Genomic DNA, 19,943 nt, shown 5'->3' with positions numbered 1-19,943 from the left:
TGAGTTTCTGATTCACCAATATTTGGGTCAGAATTGTCAGCTGTATCCAATACAAAATAATACACACTTCTGACAAAAGTTTGTGGACACCTGAGCACAAGATTAGTTTGTGCTTCTTCTTGAACATCTCATTCCACATTTAGTTTTCATTCACTGTTATAATACCCTCCACTCTTCAGGGAAGATGTTCCACTAGATTTCATGGAGATTTGTGGAGATTAATTCAGCTACAAGAGTGATAATATAGTCGGGTACTGATGTAGGTGAGAAGGTGAGGAGGTCTGTGGTGCAGTCAGCGTTCACAACAATCCCAAAGGTGTTCAATAGGTATTAGAGCTCTATAGCAGGAGATCTTCCACATCTTCCAACCCATGGAAAGCAGATCTTCATAAAGCTGGCTTTGTGCACAGGGGCATTGTCATGCTGAAAGTGATGGGAAAATGTAATGCTAGTGCATCTGAAGACATCCTACACAATTGTGTGTCTCCAAGTTTGTGCTAAAAATATATAAAAATGTATATAGTGTATGTTAAATACGATGTCAACTCCTGTTAAATGCTACGTATTTCATTACTTATCAGGGGTATAGGGGTATAGCTGCACCTAAACAATGCTAGTTGCTAATACTCATTTGTGCTAGCAGCATTGTTAGTGCATATTCTCATAACAACTCCACAGTCCTGAAATCGTGAACTATGGAACTTTGGGGTATCAGTTTCTGCAGCAGCAAATGAGAAATAAAATGCACCTTAATGTTCAAATACAGAAAATGGATTAGCGCAGTTGCATTAGCATGTGTGTGTGTTTGTGTGTGTGTGTGTGTGTGTGTGTGTGTTTTACCCAGCTGCACTAACAGGCTTTAGTTCTACTGCTCATGCTACATTTGTAAGATGTATTCACACACACAGCATAAACACACACAAGAAAGGAATTTTATGTCACTTAGGACAGCATTAATAAATATTTACAGCAACTTAATAAACAGGACTCAACTTTTCAACTGGATTTTTGAACAGTAATAGAAATGATTTATTATTATTATTATTATTATTATTATTATTATTATTATTATTATTATTATTATTTTTCCAATTGTAAACCTAAAAGTTACACACCTGGAGTTAAGGTTATATAAATATATAATTACACATAAAGAAAAATCCCTTACATGACAAATTTCTCACAACAACTTTTACGATTGTCACGTGACTAAGCAATAAAATCTAAACAAATATTTGTTTGTTTTTTTAAACACACACACACACACACACACACACACACACACAACCACTATTACATACCTTTTTCACATCCGAATCAGTGATTAACGAAGCACTCAGACTCTCAGTATGTTCATGTGAAGCCAGGACATGTTGGGGGTTCAAGACTTATTTTTATCCCTTTTTTGCCCCCGTAAGTACAAAATGAGTTACCTGATAGTGTGGACATGTGCAGAGCCAGAGCACTTTACACCCCCAAGCTATATGTGCCCTACTTTCACTCTGGATCAGGATTGGAAAACATTTACACGCAAGGTCCAGAAGACTTGTTTTGCTTTGAACATCATCCCTGTGATGAAATATCACATCCATCAGATCTCCAGGAGTGACTCGCATTCGAGTGCAGTGTGTGAGAGCAGGAAATACACACAACTCTGAGCTGCGATTGGTCAGAAGGTGTTGATTAATTCTCTAAAACAGCAGCTTGTTCAGACGCAGGAGGCTTTTTTTACACTTTACTAATGCTCTCGCTCCCATACGTATGGTTTCTATCTATCTATTATCTATCTATCTGTCTGTCTGTCTGTCTGTCTGTCTGTCTGTACGTACAGTGAATGACTGAGTGATTCCGAACAGTTTTATCTCCTGGTCCAATCTGAATGTTGAGTTTTTTTCGTCACGTTATTGAGAAAGTGTGGAGCATAAATCCTGGAAATGTCAGAGAACTTACAGTTCCAGCTTTAGGATTTTCTGACACTGGAGACTCCTTCCAGACATGTGACATGTCAGGAAGTGGAGCTCAGGCTGTGATTTATGTGCTGATGTTATAACACTGAGTTTGACAGAATAACAGGTGAACTTGTTAGCGCAACACACTCTTTCAATTGTTCGTGTGTGTGTGTGTGTGTGAATAGAACAGTTGCTGGGTGAACTCACAGTCAAAATGCACACACACACACACACACACACACACACACACACACACACACACACACGGTGTTAAACATGAACAGGTGTGAAGAAGGTTAAAGGTCTATAGATCTTTTGCCCTTTTATTACACACAACATAGCTGTGAATCTAAACCACACACACACACACAAACATGAACTGTTATTGCATTAGTCACACACACAAACCATTGTTGCATTAGTCAGCACACACACACACACACACACACACACACACACACACAAACATGAACTGTTATTGCATTAGTCACACACACAAACCATAGTTGCATTAGTCAGCACACACACACACAAACATCAGAATCAAAATGAAGAAAAGTAAAATTAGTTCCGTAGTTCTGTAGTGTGTTTATGAACCCACACAAACGTAAGACCATGTGCATGTGTTGATTTTATAGCCAAATGTAATACACTCATCAAGTTCCACTACGGTGTGTGTGTGTGTGTATCAGCTTACTACAGCTAGTTAAATTTATCCCCAGCAGTGTGTGACTACGGGTCATTAGAGCACTTCGGAGTATTTGTTCATGTGGAGGTTATAATGCAGGACTATGCTGATTTTAGGACATAATTATACATAACGCTGAACGTTGCGGTGTGTGTGTGTGTGTGTGTGTGTATAAATAGTCCCTGACTTATGATGTGTTACAATGACGGAACGTATGCTGCTACGTTTTTCTTCTGCATGAGAAATAACTGTAGTTTTGTTGTTACGCTCTCGTCATTTTAGGATCATAAACTCACAAGTTGCACCAGAATAACTCGGGGAGCATCTGTTTAAATACAGAGATTTAGGTTTATATACAGATGTGTAAACTATGGATATCTATACAGTTTTCATTCTATATTTATCTCTGACTTCCTGATTATTTTTGTTGTTTTTTTTGTGTTTAATATCAATACAAACGACCATATTTATCATATTAATAACACAACCTTTAAATCTTGAGAACGTGAGAGCAGACTTTTAGCAGCTGTGTTGATAAAATGTCTACAAAACTGTTAAAAAATAAATTTAATAAATCTAATACTTTTATAAATAAAGCTCTGTTGTATAAGTGTTGGTTTGGGAGCAAAACTAAATATTGTGTGTGACCAAAAATAAATGAATTAAAAAATGTATGAAGAAAAAAAAAAAGTATATTTTATTTATATATATATAAAATAATTTTTTGCATGTTTTCTGTCCCATTTGCACGTTTTCAATAAAAACACAGAATCGCTGATGTTTTTCCCACAAGTACTCTTTTAATGAGAATTAAACGAGATCAGATCTGTTTAAGACTCCGCCCCCTCGTCTCGACCTGATATCTCGTTTTGACCGCACTAAAGATAAACACAAAACATGATTTTCAGTGTTACCATAGCAACGTTACAGTTTCTGTGTGAAGTGTTTTATTATTATTATTTCTTCTTTCTCTCACGGAGAGAAATGAACTTGTGCTCGAGTTACAGTCCTGTGTGCTGCAGATCATCTGCACATTCCTGACAACAAAAACTGCTTATATGATGCAACATGCTGGAGTAAAACACACACACACACACACACACACATGCACGCACACACAGACTGATCGATTATTTATAAAACCTGTCCCACTCAGAAGCTGCTTCAGTTTTAACAGTAATAATATTAATAATGATGATGATGATGATGATGAGCTCATCTGTTCTTTCTCTTCTCCTTCCTGCTCTTGTCGTTGCTGGTGGTGTTGGATAGCAGCGCTGTTGCATGACCAGTTGACTTGAGATGATCAAACAGTTTATTCCTCGTGCCAAATTCATAATGGCAGATCACACAACGCAAATTCACCTCCTTCTGCTGGGGGGGGAGAAGAGAAGGAGGAAGAGAGAAGGAGGAAGAGAGAGAGAGAGAAAGAGAGGGAGGAAGAGAGAGAGAGAGAGAAAGAGAGGGAGGAAGAGAGAGAGAGAGAGAGAGAGAGAGAGAGAGAGAGAGGGGTGAAAGATCAGAACAATAAGAGAAGGGAGACGGGAGAAAAAAGGAATTAAAGACAGAGAGAAAGTTAAGGAATGTTAGATTTTACTGTGTAAATAGTACACACACACACACACACACACACACACACACACACACACACCTCTTGGTTGGGGTCTACACCTCCATTGACTTTGTTGCTCTTGTTGGAATCTTTTCCATTTTTTTTGTTTTTCGTCTTTCCAGAGCTGAGAAAGAAAAAAAAAACATTTCAGAAGTTAAATCTGAAATCTTTGGGATCTGCAGGGTTTAGTGATGAACAGACCCACAGTGAGGAAGTTCTCCTTTGTGTGGTTCTTTATTGAGATGAGAACACACTCAGGCAGAAAGGTGAAACACCGTGTGTGTGTTTGTTTGAATTTCACAAATCATTCACACACCTTTTACTGGGTTCCGGTTCATCTTTCTTCACCTCCTCTGCAGGTTCCTCTGCAGGTTCCTCTGAGCCAGCCGGCTTGGCCACATTATCTCCTGATTGGTTAGAAGGAGGGGTGATGTCATCTGTGGAGTCTGGAGCTGGACTCTCAGCCGCTGGCTCTGCTGAAAAGTTCTGTAATGAAAAAAACGATTATGTGGGGCATCAAAATAAAAAGTGACGTTATGAGTTTTAGAGATATTTCTATTGGTCAGTTAATTCCGATGTGAAATTTGAGATCCTGAGACGCACAAATAAAACTCACATTCAAGTTCTTCTGCTGTCGCTTCTTCTTCTTCTGTTTCTTTGACAATCTGCAATCACACATTTCGTGTTTTCATTCAATTTATATTTATATTATAAAGATTATTTAGGTTTAGATCATTAAAGATGCAATATGTGATTTTTAGGTTCATATTATATTAAAGGAGCAGTTTTTTCAATTAAAGGATATTAAAGAGACCTTATGTGATTTCAGGTTTATATCATATTAAAGCTGCAGTAAGTGATATTAGCAGGAAGATCATTTTAAATATTAGCCCCCAACACAGGAATTTAGCAGGAAACAGAGGGATGATTAATGCAATGTTTTGTGACCCACTTTTGTCTGGGTGTGTCTGTCTCCATCTCCTCATCTTCATCTTCCTGTTCTCCATTTTCCTCTTCCTTGCCATCTTTCTCTGCCATGTTTCGACTCAGAGACTCTTCCTCCTCCTGAAGCTGCTGCCGGAGCAGAGCCACCATTTCTCTGTGCTTTTTCGACTTTTCATGATTCTTCATCCTGAGTTCAGAGAAACACAACAATTTACACATCAATGAGGAATGATGAGAAAACGTATTTTCACGTGTGTGTGTGTGTGTGTGTGTGTGTGTGTGTGTGTGTGTGTGTGTGTTTGTTTACTAACGCTTTGTCAGTTTTAAAGGATTTGTCACAGGCAGGACAGTAAAGGTCGTCGTAAAGGTCGTCCAACTCGTCAGAGCCGTTCACAGGGTCCGCTACAGACAGACGAAGGAAATGAAAATTACCAAAAGTTGTTTATTTGTCACACAATCGTAATAAAAATGTGAATTTTTAACGAACATTGTAAATGATGAACATTCGTAGTACAGAACTTATATTACAGGACCAGTGTATTAAAGATGTGATTTTATGGGTTGATAAAAAAGTTTCACTAAACAATTCTGTATATATGTAACATTAAAGGTGCACTATGGGTTGTACCAATAGAGGGCAGTATGGGATAATAGGTTTAGGTCATAATAAACATGAATCTATAGGGTCTTAGGGTTACACTATTAAAAGGTGCAGTATGGGATATTATGGGCTGTATTATTAAAGGTGCAGTATGGGATATTATGGGCTGTATTATTAAAGGTGCAGTATGGGATATTATGGGCTGTATTATTAAAGGTGCAGTATGGGATATTATGGGCTGTATTATTAAAGGTGCAGTATGGGATATTATGGGCTGTATTATTAAAGGTGCAGTACCTGTCTCGGCTACGTCCTCCTCCAGCTCTTCTTCTGTGTCTCCAAACTCTCGTCCATACTGAAGTTCCATCTGCTGCAGCTCCTGCTCCAGTCCAGCCATCGCAGACCATTTCTGCTCTTTATATTCCTCTGCCAGCCTGGGTGATAGAGAGATGGAGAGAGCGAGAGAAGGATCGACGGTTACGTTAAGAAGATCAGATGCTCTGTTTAAGATAAAAACCTGAGAGACTCTCACTTCGCCTGCTCCAGTTTCTGCTTCCTTCTCAGCTCCTCCACTTTCTTGGCTTTTTCAGCGTTCTGCTCCTCCACCAGTTTCTTGTGAGCCTGCACTCGTTTGTCACGTTTGCGCACGAAGGCCACTAGCTGGCGCACCAGCTCACTGCGCTCCTTCCTGGCCTTGTCACGGGTCTTTTTGTTCTCTTTCTCCATGGCTCTCTTCTCCCAGCGGTTCGAGGCCTGGCGCGTATCGTACTCTTCCTTCCACGCAAAGTTTTTCCGGGTGCAGAAACTCTGCCAGCAGCCGTAGAACACGTGCACCACCTGCTCAGAGGAAACACCAGCCCGTCTCTTTAACTTCATATTAGCATTTAAATACTACAGAGCAACTGATATCAGGAACGTGATCATGTTACACACAAATTACACACAGTGGCCCACTTTTTATATGACATTAATGATGCAAAAGTGATTCTGGGTTTGTAGCATTTAAAGCAGCGTTATGAAATTAATATATTATCATATTGTTTATAATATTGTTGCCGTATTATATTGTAATGCATTTTGTTCAATACTTATAATAAATCAGTATTTAATCCATTTTTATTAAGCAACAAGTGATAGATTCTGTCACCATGACAACTCTACAAGCAACATCGTTCAAATATGGGAAATTACATTAAATAAATCTGTGAATGAGGTTTTAAGATTCAAAGCGACACAATTACATATCTATAATAAACATTTACGCTCTATATTCTATTTAAACTACTATATTTGGAAACACCATAACGAGAACTATGGTTAAACGTTACCGTATCGTAGTCACTTTGGGAGTCTCCAAACGTGGGAAAATCATCACACTCATCATCCTCCTCTTTACTGTGCTCCAGTTCCTCCTTGGCGATGGATTCGAACAGGTTCCTGTACACCGTGTAGAAGCCCTGCATGGGACAAGCAGCTTTTTTAGATGTTCAGTAATGAGAAATTTGACACAAATTATTAAGAGGAGGAAAATTGTGAAATTAAAAATAGACATTAATTTAATCAGGTGTTTGTACGTTTACAATATAGAATTCCTTTGAGTAGACTATTTTTGCTTAAAACAAACTTTTTGCTCTATAAAGAAAAAAGTAATAAAACAACCGCCAGATTGGTTTTGGTTGCAGTCTAATTCTGCGCTTTTGCTGGCGCCTAGTGGCTGACTGTGATACTGCAACACTTAACATCAACACTGGTTCCTGATTAACCCTGCACTCTGACTTACCTGCTCATCTTCTCCATAACCCGAGTAACAGGTGACTGTAAAGTACTGCAGAAGATCGATGCTGTCATCCTGATACTCTCCGCTCACGCCACCCTTCAACAACGCCTCCCGGTGGTTATCGTACCTATAAACAAAATAGAGAACAGAACAGGATCATGATGAGGTCTGATAGGAAATAAATGAATACCAGACATATAATAATCCTCTTCAACCTGCTTTAAACTCTGTATATGAAAAATGAACCAAAGAGTCCTGAAGGTAAATAATTTCAGTAGAAAAGGAAATGAAATGAGTTCTGATCTGATCTGTTTCATTAAAGGTGTCCTGTAGGATTTTTTAATTTAATAAAAAGGTGCACTGTGTGATTCTGGTTCTGTATTATGTTAATAAACAATACAGATGTGTGAAATTATACATGAGTCACAAAATCGTGATTTTTTATAAATCTTCATTTAAATAACATTTTATTTATCCACAAAAAATAACCTGCTGAAAAGTTCAGCACCAGTTCCAACATCAGTTTAACACTTTCAGCCCGAACGACTCTCCCGCCAGAGGTTTTCCTCTGTGCTCAGGTGCAACAGCGCAATCATTGCATGTTGATATGTTTATTACGTGTTATGAAGCGAAGCGGTGCTCACCAGGCTCTTTCCTGTGGGTCGCTCAGAACATCGTACGCCGCCTGGATCAGTTTAAACTGCTCCGCCGCCTCGTCTCCGTTCTCCAGGTTCTTATCTGAAATCAGTCGTCTGTGTCAGGGCTCTCAGAAAAGCAAAAGTTTCATCACCCTTAGAATTAAATAAGGTGGGGTTCATAAAATTCCTTTAGTGTAACAAGTATAAAAATGGTGGAATGTGGAATGTCAGCATGTTAATAGTGAATAAATTAAATGATCTCAAGGTCAAACGTTTTGACCCCCTTCCCTCCTCCCTTCAAAGTAACACAAGAAAGTTATAAACACTGTATGGGTGTTGTGTTACAGTAAAATACTACGTGCTATGGGAAAAGGGTGGTAAAACAACGTCACACGTTTTATCCATTTTTATTTACACTAAATGTCGTGAAAACTCCACAATACAACACAAACTATTTCCTGTTCTAATGAATAGGCCTCTGTCTGTAAGAAGACGTTGACACTGAAGACTCCTTCGTGTGAAATAAACGTCTCCTTAGACAATATAAACAACCATACACGTTCTCCAGGCTGCTTTTGTGTACTGAGGGCTCTACAAGTCCCTGTGAACGAGCTGTTAGTATAGAAAACGAGACAGATTATGTAGGAGCTTTCAGGAACCACAGGAGAACTCTGACCCACCTGGGTGCCATTTCAGAGCTAGCTTGCGGTAGGCCTTCTTCAGCTCGTCGTCTCCAGCGTCCTTTTTCACCCCCAGCACCTCGTAATGACACTTCATGTCGGAAGTCGAGATTCAAGATTTCTAATAATGAAATATTTTGTGTAAATCAAACAGACAGCGATTCCGGTGACAACAACTCGCTTATTTATTGGACTGTTGTCGTCGAAAATACCACAAAAAAAACGTTTATGGCTTAAATATAAAAGTAAAAGTGCACCTCACTGGTTAGTGATTTGACACAAAACCGATAAGACTTCAATAAAAGCCAGAAATTTAAAACACTGACTTCCAAACACGCTGTCGTCTATCAACAATGTGGAAGCCGGTGTCGCCTGGGGATGACGTCACAGAGGGGGAGCTGACGTCTCTGTTCTGATTGGCTTACATTACCTTAAAATGAACGCTAGATGGTGCTGCGCTTGTGTACTGTTTTAAACGCCTGAATAATCGCTTTTTATAATTCTTTTGTCGTCCGTGGTAATACAATTTAAATAAAGTAGCACATTTATTTATTTTTACACTTGAAAAATCATTATATTCGTTTATTTATAAAAAAAAACAATGCATGTTATACTTAAATGAAGAAAAAAAAATATTTAGCAGAGGATGGTTTCGATCCATCGACCTCTGGGTTATGGGCCCAGCACGCTTCCGCTGCGCCACTCTGCTGCGCGAGAACAAACGGCTCCTAGAACTCTATTTAAGCACAATAGTGCATAATATGTACTATTACAGCAATGTATAAATATTATGATTTATTAAGTATATTTTTATGCTGTAAACCAAATAGAGTCTATACCAGTGGTTCTCAAAGTTTATCTGGAAGTCCCGACTTTTATCAAGTACAAAAACAGAAAATAAGTGTAGGTATCCAAACTGAGCTTTTCATTTACTTGCATTAATCACCTGATTTTTGTTTGTGGTTGGTTTGAGTGCATGAGCTTTATTTTTAGAAGACTAATAAAAAACACAAACACACAGATAAACCCTGCCGATCATTACCACCGCCTGTCGCGTCTTCATTCTCCTCTAAAGGCGCACCGCATTTTAAGAACCACTGGGTTATACTGAGACGTTTTTCCAGCATGTATACACTAGGGGGCAGTATACAACTGTCATGACCGAAAACGTGTTTAATTGATGCTAATTTAAGACAAAACCAAAAATTGTTGATTTATAATCTATCGGTCTTTTAAATCCCTCTGCATTGCCTGATTATAAAAAATAAATCTTTACATATTTAATCCCTACCAAACAACTCCAATTGAGATGATTTACTGCTGGTTCTTAAATCAATCAAACAAGAGACAAGAGAATAATATTAAACATTATTTATTTTGGCAATAAACAAGCATATAAAGGTTGTTTCAGTGTAGCTTTAAATAGTGGTGATGTGAAATGTTTTAAGATACAAAAACGCTCGGCACGTAAACCCACAAATCTTCCAGCAAAAGCACTTCATCCTGAGCACAAGCAGATCACAGTCACCTATTGCACTTTTCTGGAGGACAAACGACACTTGAACATTTAATATTTGTGCAGGAATGCAAACTGTTCATCGCGTGTTCATCGTAATTCCATGACTAGTTCGACTTCCTGTTGTGTCTGTGGGGAAAAAAAAATAAAACTGTGCCCAAAAACACTGAAATAAATCATTGTCCATAAAAAGAGAGAAAGAGAAGAAAAAGCTCCCGAATTGTACAAAACATTTAACACTTAAAAACTAATTTATTATTTCAAGTAATAACAGGTACATTTTTCATAATTCTGAACAGATAAATATTTACAGGAGAGAAAATGAGGACAGGGGAAGGAAATGTCACGTGCACGTGAGAGGAAAAAAAAGCAGCCAGGCTCAGGAATTGCTGCAGTTTTCCTCTGAATCTCGAATCCGTAGTTTGTTTGAGTCACGCGGAGTTTTCACTCGGAATCTTTCACGGCTCGGGTGAAGCTGCTCGGCTTCTTGATGGAGTTTTCCAAAACCCAGGGGTGAGTCAGGACTCCTTGGATGGGAAGCCGGTGCATGGGGTTGTGTTTTAACAGCCGGCTGATCAGATCTCTCGCCCCCTCGCTGACGTGGGACGGAAACGTGAACTCGACCTGCGGAGGAAAAAACAAGACAAAAAAATCAAGTACACGTGTGGTGTGATGAAGCAGCTCACACTGCATTTTATTCTAATTAGAAAACTAATCTCCAATTTATTCATCAAGGAACGACGGATTGTACTTTTCATTCCGTTAGCCAATTGTTTTTGACCATAAAACACACTGGAGACTGCGTCCATACACAACAGAACTTTGCACCATATCAAATGTTTTAACCAATCAGAATCAAGAGCTTAATCACAACCCTCAATTCAACGTCCTGCCTCGAAGACTTGCAAAAGGGTGGAAAATTCCCAGTAAATTTCCATAAACATTCAAGTTGAACTTTATCTGGGAAATTTGGGAAAAATTCCAAGTTGGAATAAATTAGAAATTTGGGGAAATGTATATGAGATGCAGTTTAAATATTTTATTTTGCTGCACAATCGCTTTAGGAAGTTAAAAAGATTTATGTAATATGTCAGATGGACTTTTGTACATGATTTTGTGTGCAGGATTGAAGAAATGCTGCGTGTTCTGAGATCGAGGAATGCACAGGGCGTGCAGGGGGCGTGGCCTCAGGAGCCCTGCAGTAAGTGTGCATGTGACTGATAAACGTGCAGAATGAAGGAGTAGAAATGTATCTGAAAACTGCATTAAAATCTGGATGTTTTTAACCAAAATTATCCTGCAAGTTTTTTTCCCCCTAAACACATTCAAGTTCCGTGTTATTGTCAAACCTGCAATTTTGTAAAGTCATTTATTCCCATGGAACATTTCCAATTCCTACAAAACACTACCAGGACGGTGCATTCTTGTTTAGAGGAAACCGTAAACTCCTGCTCTTTTACACGCCTGCGTGATACGAGTGTGTGACATCGTCTGAGCTCTCTCCTCACCCTGGAGATTTTGCGGTACGTCTCTTCGTGGCTCTTCGTCTCGAAAGGAGGATTTCCGACCAGGAACTCGTAGCAGAGAACGCCCAGGCTCCAGAGGTCTACCTTCTCATCGTGGGTTTTGCCCTCGATCATCTCTGGAGGGAGATAGTCGAGCGTTCCACACAGCGTCGACCTCCTGCGGCCCGGAAAACCCGAGAGATTTAGGTCATGGAATGAGAAGTGATCAGCAGGTTATTGATCATGATGTTTATGTTAAAGATCATACCGGGAAGACGGAGTGTGGACGGACCACCCGAAATCTGCGATCTTCAGCTCTCCGTTTGCTCCCAACAGCAGGTTCTCGGGTTTAATGTCTCTGTGGATCACTTTCTTTGAATGGCAGTAGTACAGAGCATCAGCCAATTCCATTATATACTGCAAACACACACACACACACACACACACACACACACACACACACACACACACACACACACACACACACACACACACAGTAATGCACAGCTTTAAGCAATAGACTGAAATCCAGGTCAGGTGCATCCACACAGCCTGAGACAACATCCAGAAGAACTTTTCTTCAGAGGGACACCAGAAGGAGGGAGAACACAGACAGACCGCATTCATCTCCGAGGGAAATTCACAAAGAGTCAAATAAAGCAAGCATCATTTTCCATAATTTTTACATATTTAAAAAGGAAGCTGCTCCATGAAGGGACACTACAGGCAAAAGTTTGTAGACACCTGGTCATTAGAGCTTTTTGAGCATCGCTTTCCACATTTAGTCCCAATTTGCTCTTATAACCCCCCCCCCTATTCTGGGAACATGTTCTCCTAGATGAAGGTGTGCTTAGAGAGGATTGTGTTTGTTCAGCTACATGGGTGTTGGTAAAATCAGGGGTCTGGGGTGCAGTCAGTGTTCACATTCATCTCAAAAGGTGTTCAATATGGACAGAAACAGATCTTCATGAAGCTGGATTTGTGCACAGGGGCATCATCATGCTGGAACAGGTTTGAGTCTCCTAGTTCAAGCGAAGGGAATATTTCCTGCTACAGCATCCAAAAGCACCAGGTACAACTGTGTGTCTTCAGCTTTGTGAAAGTCAGGTGTCCCAATACTTTTGTCAATATAGCATATGCTTTCTATGGGTTGAAAGATCTCCTGCTAGAGAGCTCTAAACCCCATCAACCATGAATAAACACTGACTCCACACCTCCTTTCCATCAGTACTGGAGCAGAACATCTTTCCAGAAGAGTGGAGGTGAACAGGAAAAAGGACTTGTATGGGGAAATTAAACCTTAGAGAGTGTAAAAATGCACAGAAAAAGACTGAAATACTGTAAATAATTGAAAATGCAATATTTACCTGTGATTTAAACATTGTACACTGCACCAGGTGATAAAAAAAAAAAAAAAAAAAAAAAAAAAAACTCGTCGACACGGAGTGTAAAATATCTGACTATTTGTTGGGGCGACGCCTTGTGTGTGTGTGTGTGTGTGTGTGTGTGTGTGTGTGTGAATGCTTTTAAAATGACATGCTGTCACAAAACTATGCAGAGGGAAAACACGAGGGGGATTTTATATCATGCTGCACAACCCGTCTGTTATAATGGAAACAGACTTCAGACGTTTGTTCTGCGGCTTCATCTGAGAATCACGAGCTACTTTGCATTGGGTTGTAAATACTGCCTGGTCAAGGGCATAAAGTCAATACATTTTAATCCGATTTTAACCGTAATCAGGATTCCGGTTGGCTGAGAGACATTACTTTGATGTAACAGAGCAGGCAATAACGTGTTCTCTCTCTCTCTCTCTCTCTCTCTCTCCCTCCCTCCCCCCGGCTGGTTTACAGGGCCTCCATGGTGCAAACAAAAACACCAACGCGCAACCATCGATACAGCAGAGGTTTCCTGTGACTAATCAGAAACATGATAAACTGCATTCTTGCATCAACCCGAGAGAAAGAGGCAGAGAATGAGCATCTGTTGATGGATGCTAGCAGATAAGCAGGAACTCGTTTCACTGATGATTTACAACGTCAAATGAAACCAAATGTGACGTTGTAAATTTGAATATTAGTAAATCACAATGGCAACGCTGAGTATTTTCCATCAATCAGAATCATCCAAAATTAGTTTCAATTGAAAGACAGACAAAAGTAAGCCCCGCCCACTTATACACCTTTTAACCAACAATTAGTAATGTTCTAACAATAAGTCTGTTCCTCCTGTGTACTGCGATTTCACAACAGTCAGACAGAGCTGACGCGTGTCCTCACCGTGGCACTGCGCTGGTCGTCAAACATCCTGCAGCGCTGCAGTTCTCCGTACAGCTCACCTTTCGGAGCGAACTCCAGGATGAGGTATACTCGAGCCGAGTCGTGGAAGTATCCATACAGGCGCAGGATGTTGGGATGCCTGTGCGGAGAAACCGAAGTTTTATAACTTGTGTATTAAGCAAAAAGATGCATGCCGGGGGTCTGGGTCACACACCTGAGATGAGATTGGATCTCCACCTCTCGCCTCAGCTGGTGCTCCACACCCGCTTTCTCCAGCTGCTTTTTAAAGAGCACCTTCAGGGCCAGGATGAACTTCGTCTGTCGCTCTCTGGCCAAGTACACGCTTCCGAACTTGCCCTTGCCGAGAGCGCGGCCAATGTCGAAGTTCTCCAGACTCCACGGCTTCCTGAAGCGCGAGAAGAAACGGACAAATGTGTGAGGGAAGCAAAACTGAGATCGCTTGTGTATTTCGGTTATTGGCGATCACAGTCCTCGTTATGACTGAGGACCGTTTAACCTCTAAGGAGGAATTGAAGACACTTGGAACTGAAAGATACTTCTTTTGCCACGTTTATCTACACACAAATATAAAACCACCACAAAAGGTAACGTGCACAGTTAGCTGTGAAATGGAGGCCCAGGGTAAAATAAACGTCTCCCAAAAAAGAATTAGAAAAAAAAAGATTTTGATTCACTGAAGCAATAATATGAGCCTGGTCTGGACGAGGCCCTGGTGTGAAGATTTCTGGAATGCACGACTTACTTCTCAGTGCTGGATGCGCTGGTCATCCCATCGGCAGGTTTTGCTGAAGAAAGAACAAAAACAAGGTAAAGGAATTACACACACACACAAAGGGTGTAAATGGAGAGCGTACTCACGGTGAGGTTTGTCCTGTCTGGGCTCTGTGAGTTTCACACTCTCGGTGGTGGTGGTGGTGGTGGGAGCAGGTTTGGGTTGGCTCGGTGCCGGTTGCGGTTTGGATAGAGTCTGAGCAGGGTTGATGTTCTGCTCTCCGCAGCATGGGACTTTGTGTTCGCTCCGAGGCCTCTGGATGCGCTGAGGGCCCTGAGTAACACCCAGCACCGTCGTGTGGGTCGGAGTCGGGGCCGGCTTGTGGCAACTCTGAGTCACAGGAATCCTCTTCGGCCCAGTGCTTAGAACCTGGAAGGAAAGCGGGAATAATAATAAATAAAGGAGGATGGAAGGAAGAAAGTACAAAATGTCAAAGAAAAAGAAAAATGTAGAAGTAGTCAGGGAATTCTTCTAAACACGAACATGTGTTTAACCAGCTGTCATGAGCAGATGAATTAGATCAACATTGTTGCTAGGTAAATTGTCTCCAGTTCCTTAGAAAACACATCCAAGGACCAACAATCAACCCGGAATAAAAAGCAAAACGCTAAATAAAGAAACACTGTGATGGTTATACCTACCAGGTGTAGAGATATTGAGACAAAATCAACACACCATGTACACGTGGATTTCACATCATGGACATGGATTTCACATCATTGGTCAACTTTTATATATTTAAAAAAAAAAAAAAAAATTGTGCAGTCACACTGAAAACAGTATACAACATTTTACCTTTTCAGTTCTCTGGCTTGCCAGGTCCTTGGATGATCTGATCCTTGCAGCAGGATCCATAATCTAAAGAGAATCAGGGAAGCACATGGTAAGGAAACATCAAGTGCAACAGTTTGAGTTTTTTTTTGTTTGTTTGTTTTTAACATTACCGTGGGCACAAAACACAGTAACCGGTTACAGAAACGCTGTAGTCAATCACAGTCTAGTTTAAACTGCCTGCAATTATATCCAATTAAATTTAAAAAAAAAAAAACAACCAGGGGGCAAATAAACCCAATTTAAACACTGGCAAGACTCTGATTGGCCACACTCAGAGTCCTCAATTCCTATTGGCTGCAAGGGATTCTCTCAGGACAAGTCAAGAAGCTTTTGTCATTTCTACTATACAAGAAAGAACTATAAAAACTATAACCAAGAGTAAATATAAACAAACACTATGCAGTGCAGAAAACATCAGCAGCAGTCAAGTGGTGCAAAAAAAACAGTATGTAAACAGAGTAACACAGTCAAGTATAAATAGGAAATAAATGAGAGGAGAAATAAGTGTGTGTTATGTTCAGGTTGTACATTTACAACTCTTTTTTTTTTTTGCTTTTGTAGCCTGGAATTGTTTCTGCACAACATGGATCTAACCTATGAATGCTCCTTCACGTGTGTAAGAACATGGCGCATGGATATAACAGCCTCGCGGCCGGATCTACTCTCACTTTAAACAGAATGGAGAATTCAGCAGCTCCGTGACGTCACCTGCTTCATCCGGAAACACTTTAGAAGTAATCGATTATTATGATCGATATTTAGACTTTACTTACATTATAGGCGAGTTAGAAGACTAATCATCAAGTCAGTGATATATTAGTTAAATAACTTCGTGATAGAAAATACAAGTTAACCGTTAATTAGTGTGTTTATCCTAAATCAATGCGCATTCCCTACTTAGGGTCACTAGATACAATATAAGTGAACGGCGTACACACGGTATATATAGTGCACTTCATATTTAAACAAGGAGGGATTTTTACACATGCAGCCAAAAGCACACAAAGATAAAAATACAGCAATGCGCGGTTAATATCTAAAATAATATTTACAATAATACGTATTTACACGATGTAAAATACTTACAGCGTCTTAAATCGTATTCAGAAATTCAAACGCAAACCGATGAGCTGTGCTGCTAGCTTACTAGTCAAGCTAGCAAAGTTAGCATTAACGCTAAAGCCAAATTTAAAATAACTCGTATATAAAACGTGACCGGATGCAGAATCAATATCAAACTCAATCCAGTACACTGTAATTTAAACTCTAAAACGTCTTTAGGCTATACGAACGCGTTATAACCACATGCGCGCTCCGGGACGCGGATGGAGGAGAAGTTGAGCTGTTTAGGTTCAAATATCCCCCTTTTAAAGTTCTTTAACACAGACACGGCGCTGATTGGGCAGAACGAGTGGCGTCCTCGATTACTATTGGCTGTGGCGGAGTCTCTCTGCGTGACGAAAGGAGTCGCAAAGAAAGTCGGGAAATGCTGCGAGAACGTTTTGAGATGATTTATGAGTGTGTGTGTGTGTGTGTGTGTGTGTGTGTGTGTGTGTGTGTGTCATTAAAAATTAAACTGTATTTTATTACATATATAAACAATCTGTTGTTAATTTTAAAACAGTGTTTGCTTTTGTTTGTACATTTGAAGGATTATCAACTTTGACCCTACATATAAATACTACAAATTAGTTAATAAAAGACAGACAGACAGATATACAAATAGACAGATAGGCAAACAGATAAACAGACAGATAGATAGACAGACAAACAGATAGACAGACAGATAGATAGACAAATAGATTGATAGACAGACAGACAGATAGACAGATAGGCAAACAGATAGACAGACAGACAGATAAACAAATAGATAGACAAACAGATAGACAGACAGATAGATGATTGATTAATTGATTGCTTGGTTGATTGATTGATGCATCCATTTTAAAGGTGCATTAATTATGATTCATTTTCATTGATTTATTCTATGCACAGAAAATATGTACTTAATAAAAAAAGAAAGAAAGAAAAAATGTAAATGTGTAGCAAAAGAATTTATAAGGTACTAAACCACTAAACCATACTGACCTGTTCTATTCATCCCACGGTTCATGTTCTCTTTTTACACAACATCCATCCATTAAACTTAAGTACCAATGAAAACATTGATCAATGCTTAGAAGGTGCAGCTCTGACATTACAATCATATGCCATGTTTGCAGCCTAAATTCAGTCATAAAATTATTATTTTTTTTTTACGTGGGAAGTTGGCGGCAGTTTAGGAGAAAAAGAAGATTCACACTTCATGAACTTGAAAGAGAAAATGATACAACATCTGGTTAACATCTTTCGGATTCTCATTTCAACACATTCACTATTATATTTGGGGCACATTTTTTTCTGGAGGCCATACAACACAAAATTGGACCACAGATCTTGTCTCTTTCTGCTCTGTGGACCTGCCTGATCCATCCTGATCATCCTGATGCCCTTCTGGATGAACTTCTAATAAACTGGGAACCACACACTGCTGCTGAGGAAGATCCACATGAACAGGTTGAAGATTAATGGGATGACAGTGGATGGTTCTACTCAATAACCATGAGCATGGAATTGTAACTGTAATTAATATGTACGGTTCAATAGAATGTTTTAGGACTATAATCACCATGAACAGTTTGCACTTAAATCATCATCAGTGAACAGGCGATTAACCTCAACAATGATCACACTTTAATAAATAAACATCCAGTGTCAGAATGACGATGGCTTCCCTTTTGAGTCCGGTTCCTTTCAAGGTCTTTTTTGTTTTTAGTTGTTTTTACAATGCCACCGTCACCTCTCGCTGGGGATAACTGTATGAAGTAAACATTTATATTTGTAACCTATTACTTTCCTGTAAAGCCGTATTGTGTACTGTGTTTTACCTGTTTCTACAAGAACATTTTATTCATGATCATTTCACCTCTAAATGCAACTAGACCCACATTAAATGTATTTTTGTTTGTTTGTTTTTTTCTTACATTATAATTTAAATCACATTTAGGGGTTGTTGCTGTGCAACCTGTCCCACCTCAGTATCAGTATCATAACCAGTGGTGGACAGTAAAAAAGTAAACGCAATTCGTTATTGTACTTAAGTGGCTTTTTCGTGTATCTCTACTTTACTGAAGTGTTTCTATTCGGAGAGATTTTTACTTTAACTTCACTACATTTCATAGTCAAATCTTTTATTTTTCTCTCAACTACATATTTATGAGCAGATAAAATCATGTGTATAATATTAACATTATAGCCATAATAAATCATAGTACTTTCAATTCTTAAGTACATTTCAAAAAGTTTATAAAGTTGTACTTTCACTCAAGTGAAAGTTTTTTATTGGAGTCATATTTTACTGAGTGTCTCTTCTTTAACTCAGCTACATGGTCCACCACTGACCGTATTCCAGTTTTTCAGCTGCATTATGAAGCTAATTACATGTTTATAAGTGACAGTAAATTACGCCATGTTAATAACTGACCTGCTTCAGGACGTCTGTGTGGCATCACTGGAGAGATTTAGGCTAAAACATGCTATTTAGGTGCTAGCCTCGTAGCAGGAGTGTCTGGTGTCACGGGGCTAGCGTAGCTATTCCTGTTTTCTCTTTTAAATAAAGATAAACAGAAATAAATGTAAGGTTTTGTTTTCGATATTCATATCAGATTATTATTATATGCTGAATTCAGTACAACTGCAACACAAATATTTATATGATAAATTAATAGAATATGTTGAAAAAGTGTTAATATTTGTTTTCACCGCTTTGAACATAAAGTTGTTGTCACATTGTTAAGAGTTCATCACTCATAATTATCATAAAAGTGACTTTCAGCTTGAAGATAAAACAGATGAACGATTAAAACAGCTGTAGGTATTTGAACGACTGGAACATTTCAACAACTTTTGTTTAACCAAACCTTGTTTGTGTATTTAGTGTGAGCTTTGTGCGATCGCTATCGCTCATGCAATTCTTATTACAGAGAACGTTCATTTCTTTGCTGTGAATCATCAAAACCTGTAGGCAACCTGTTACTTGAGATCGATGCATTCTGTCAGTAAATGAATATTTAGTGCCATGTTGGTG

At 39.3% G+C, this 19,943-nt stretch overlaps 2 protein-coding genes and 1 non-coding gene across 6 annotated transcripts; all 3 read right to left on the bottom strand.

The window, feature by feature from the left end:
• Positions 1 to 3,415: 3,415 nt before the first annotated feature.
• On the bottom strand, positions 3,416 to 9,304 carry dnajc21 (DnaJ heat shock protein family (Hsp40) member C21). 4 transcript variants are annotated; one of them, XM_046867104.1, is made up of 13 exons: positions 9,217 to 9,304; positions 8,891 to 9,011; positions 8,217 to 8,310; positions 7,576 to 7,699; positions 7,124 to 7,252; positions 6,328 to 6,632; positions 6,093 to 6,229; positions 5,506 to 5,596; positions 5,202 to 5,381; positions 4,866 to 4,914; positions 4,566 to 4,735; positions 4,289 to 4,373; positions 3,416 to 4,011 (listed from the first exon to the last, which is right to left on the bottom strand). In XM_046867104.1, the coding sequence occupies exons 2-13, from the start codon at positions 8,985 to 8,987 to the stop codon at positions 3,853 to 3,855; spliced, it is 1,620 nt and encodes a 539-aa protein (XP_046723060.1). In that variant the 5' UTR covers positions 8,988 to 9,011; positions 9,217 to 9,304; the 3' UTR covers positions 3,416 to 3,852. The 4 variants fall into 4 exon arrangements, with proteins under 4 accessions (XP_046723060.1, XP_046723059.1, XP_046723058.1 ...); XM_046867103.1 differs by having other exon boundaries at positions 9,153 to 9,286; XM_046867102.1 differs by having other exon boundaries at positions 9,148 to 9,274.
• A 223-nt stretch (positions 9,305 to 9,527) lies between these two features.
• trnam-cau lies at positions 9,528 to 9,599 on the bottom strand. The gene has a single exon. It is a non-coding gene; the product is annotated as a tRNA-Met (tRNA).
• Positions 9,600 to 10,246: 647 nt separating this feature from the next.
• On the bottom strand, positions 10,247 to 17,165 carry aurka (aurora kinase A). Its single transcript, XM_046868680.1, has 9 exons — positions 16,904 to 17,165; positions 15,779 to 15,841; positions 15,070 to 15,352; positions 14,954 to 14,996; positions 14,405 to 14,596; positions 14,191 to 14,329; positions 12,180 to 12,328; positions 11,915 to 12,089; positions 10,247 to 11,030 (listed from the first exon to the last, which is right to left on the bottom strand). The coding sequence occupies exons 2-9, from the start codon at positions 15,836 to 15,838 to the stop codon at positions 10,851 to 10,853; spliced, it is 1,221 nt and encodes a 406-aa protein (XP_046724636.1). The 5' UTR covers positions 15,839 to 15,841; positions 16,904 to 17,165; the 3' UTR covers positions 10,247 to 10,850.
• Between the last annotated feature and the right edge of the window lie 2,778 nt (positions 17,166 to 19,943).

Source organism: Silurus meridionalis, chromosome 15 (assembly GCF_014805685.1).
Source record: "Silurus meridionalis isolate SWU-2019-XX chromosome 15, ASM1480568v1, whole genome shotgun sequence".
NCBI classification, from domain to species: domain Eukaryota; kingdom Metazoa; phylum Chordata; class Actinopteri; order Siluriformes; family Siluridae; genus Silurus; species Silurus meridionalis.
The sequence above is the reverse complement of the archived record's forward strand: the minus strand, read 5'-3'. Positions and strand labels throughout refer to the sequence as shown.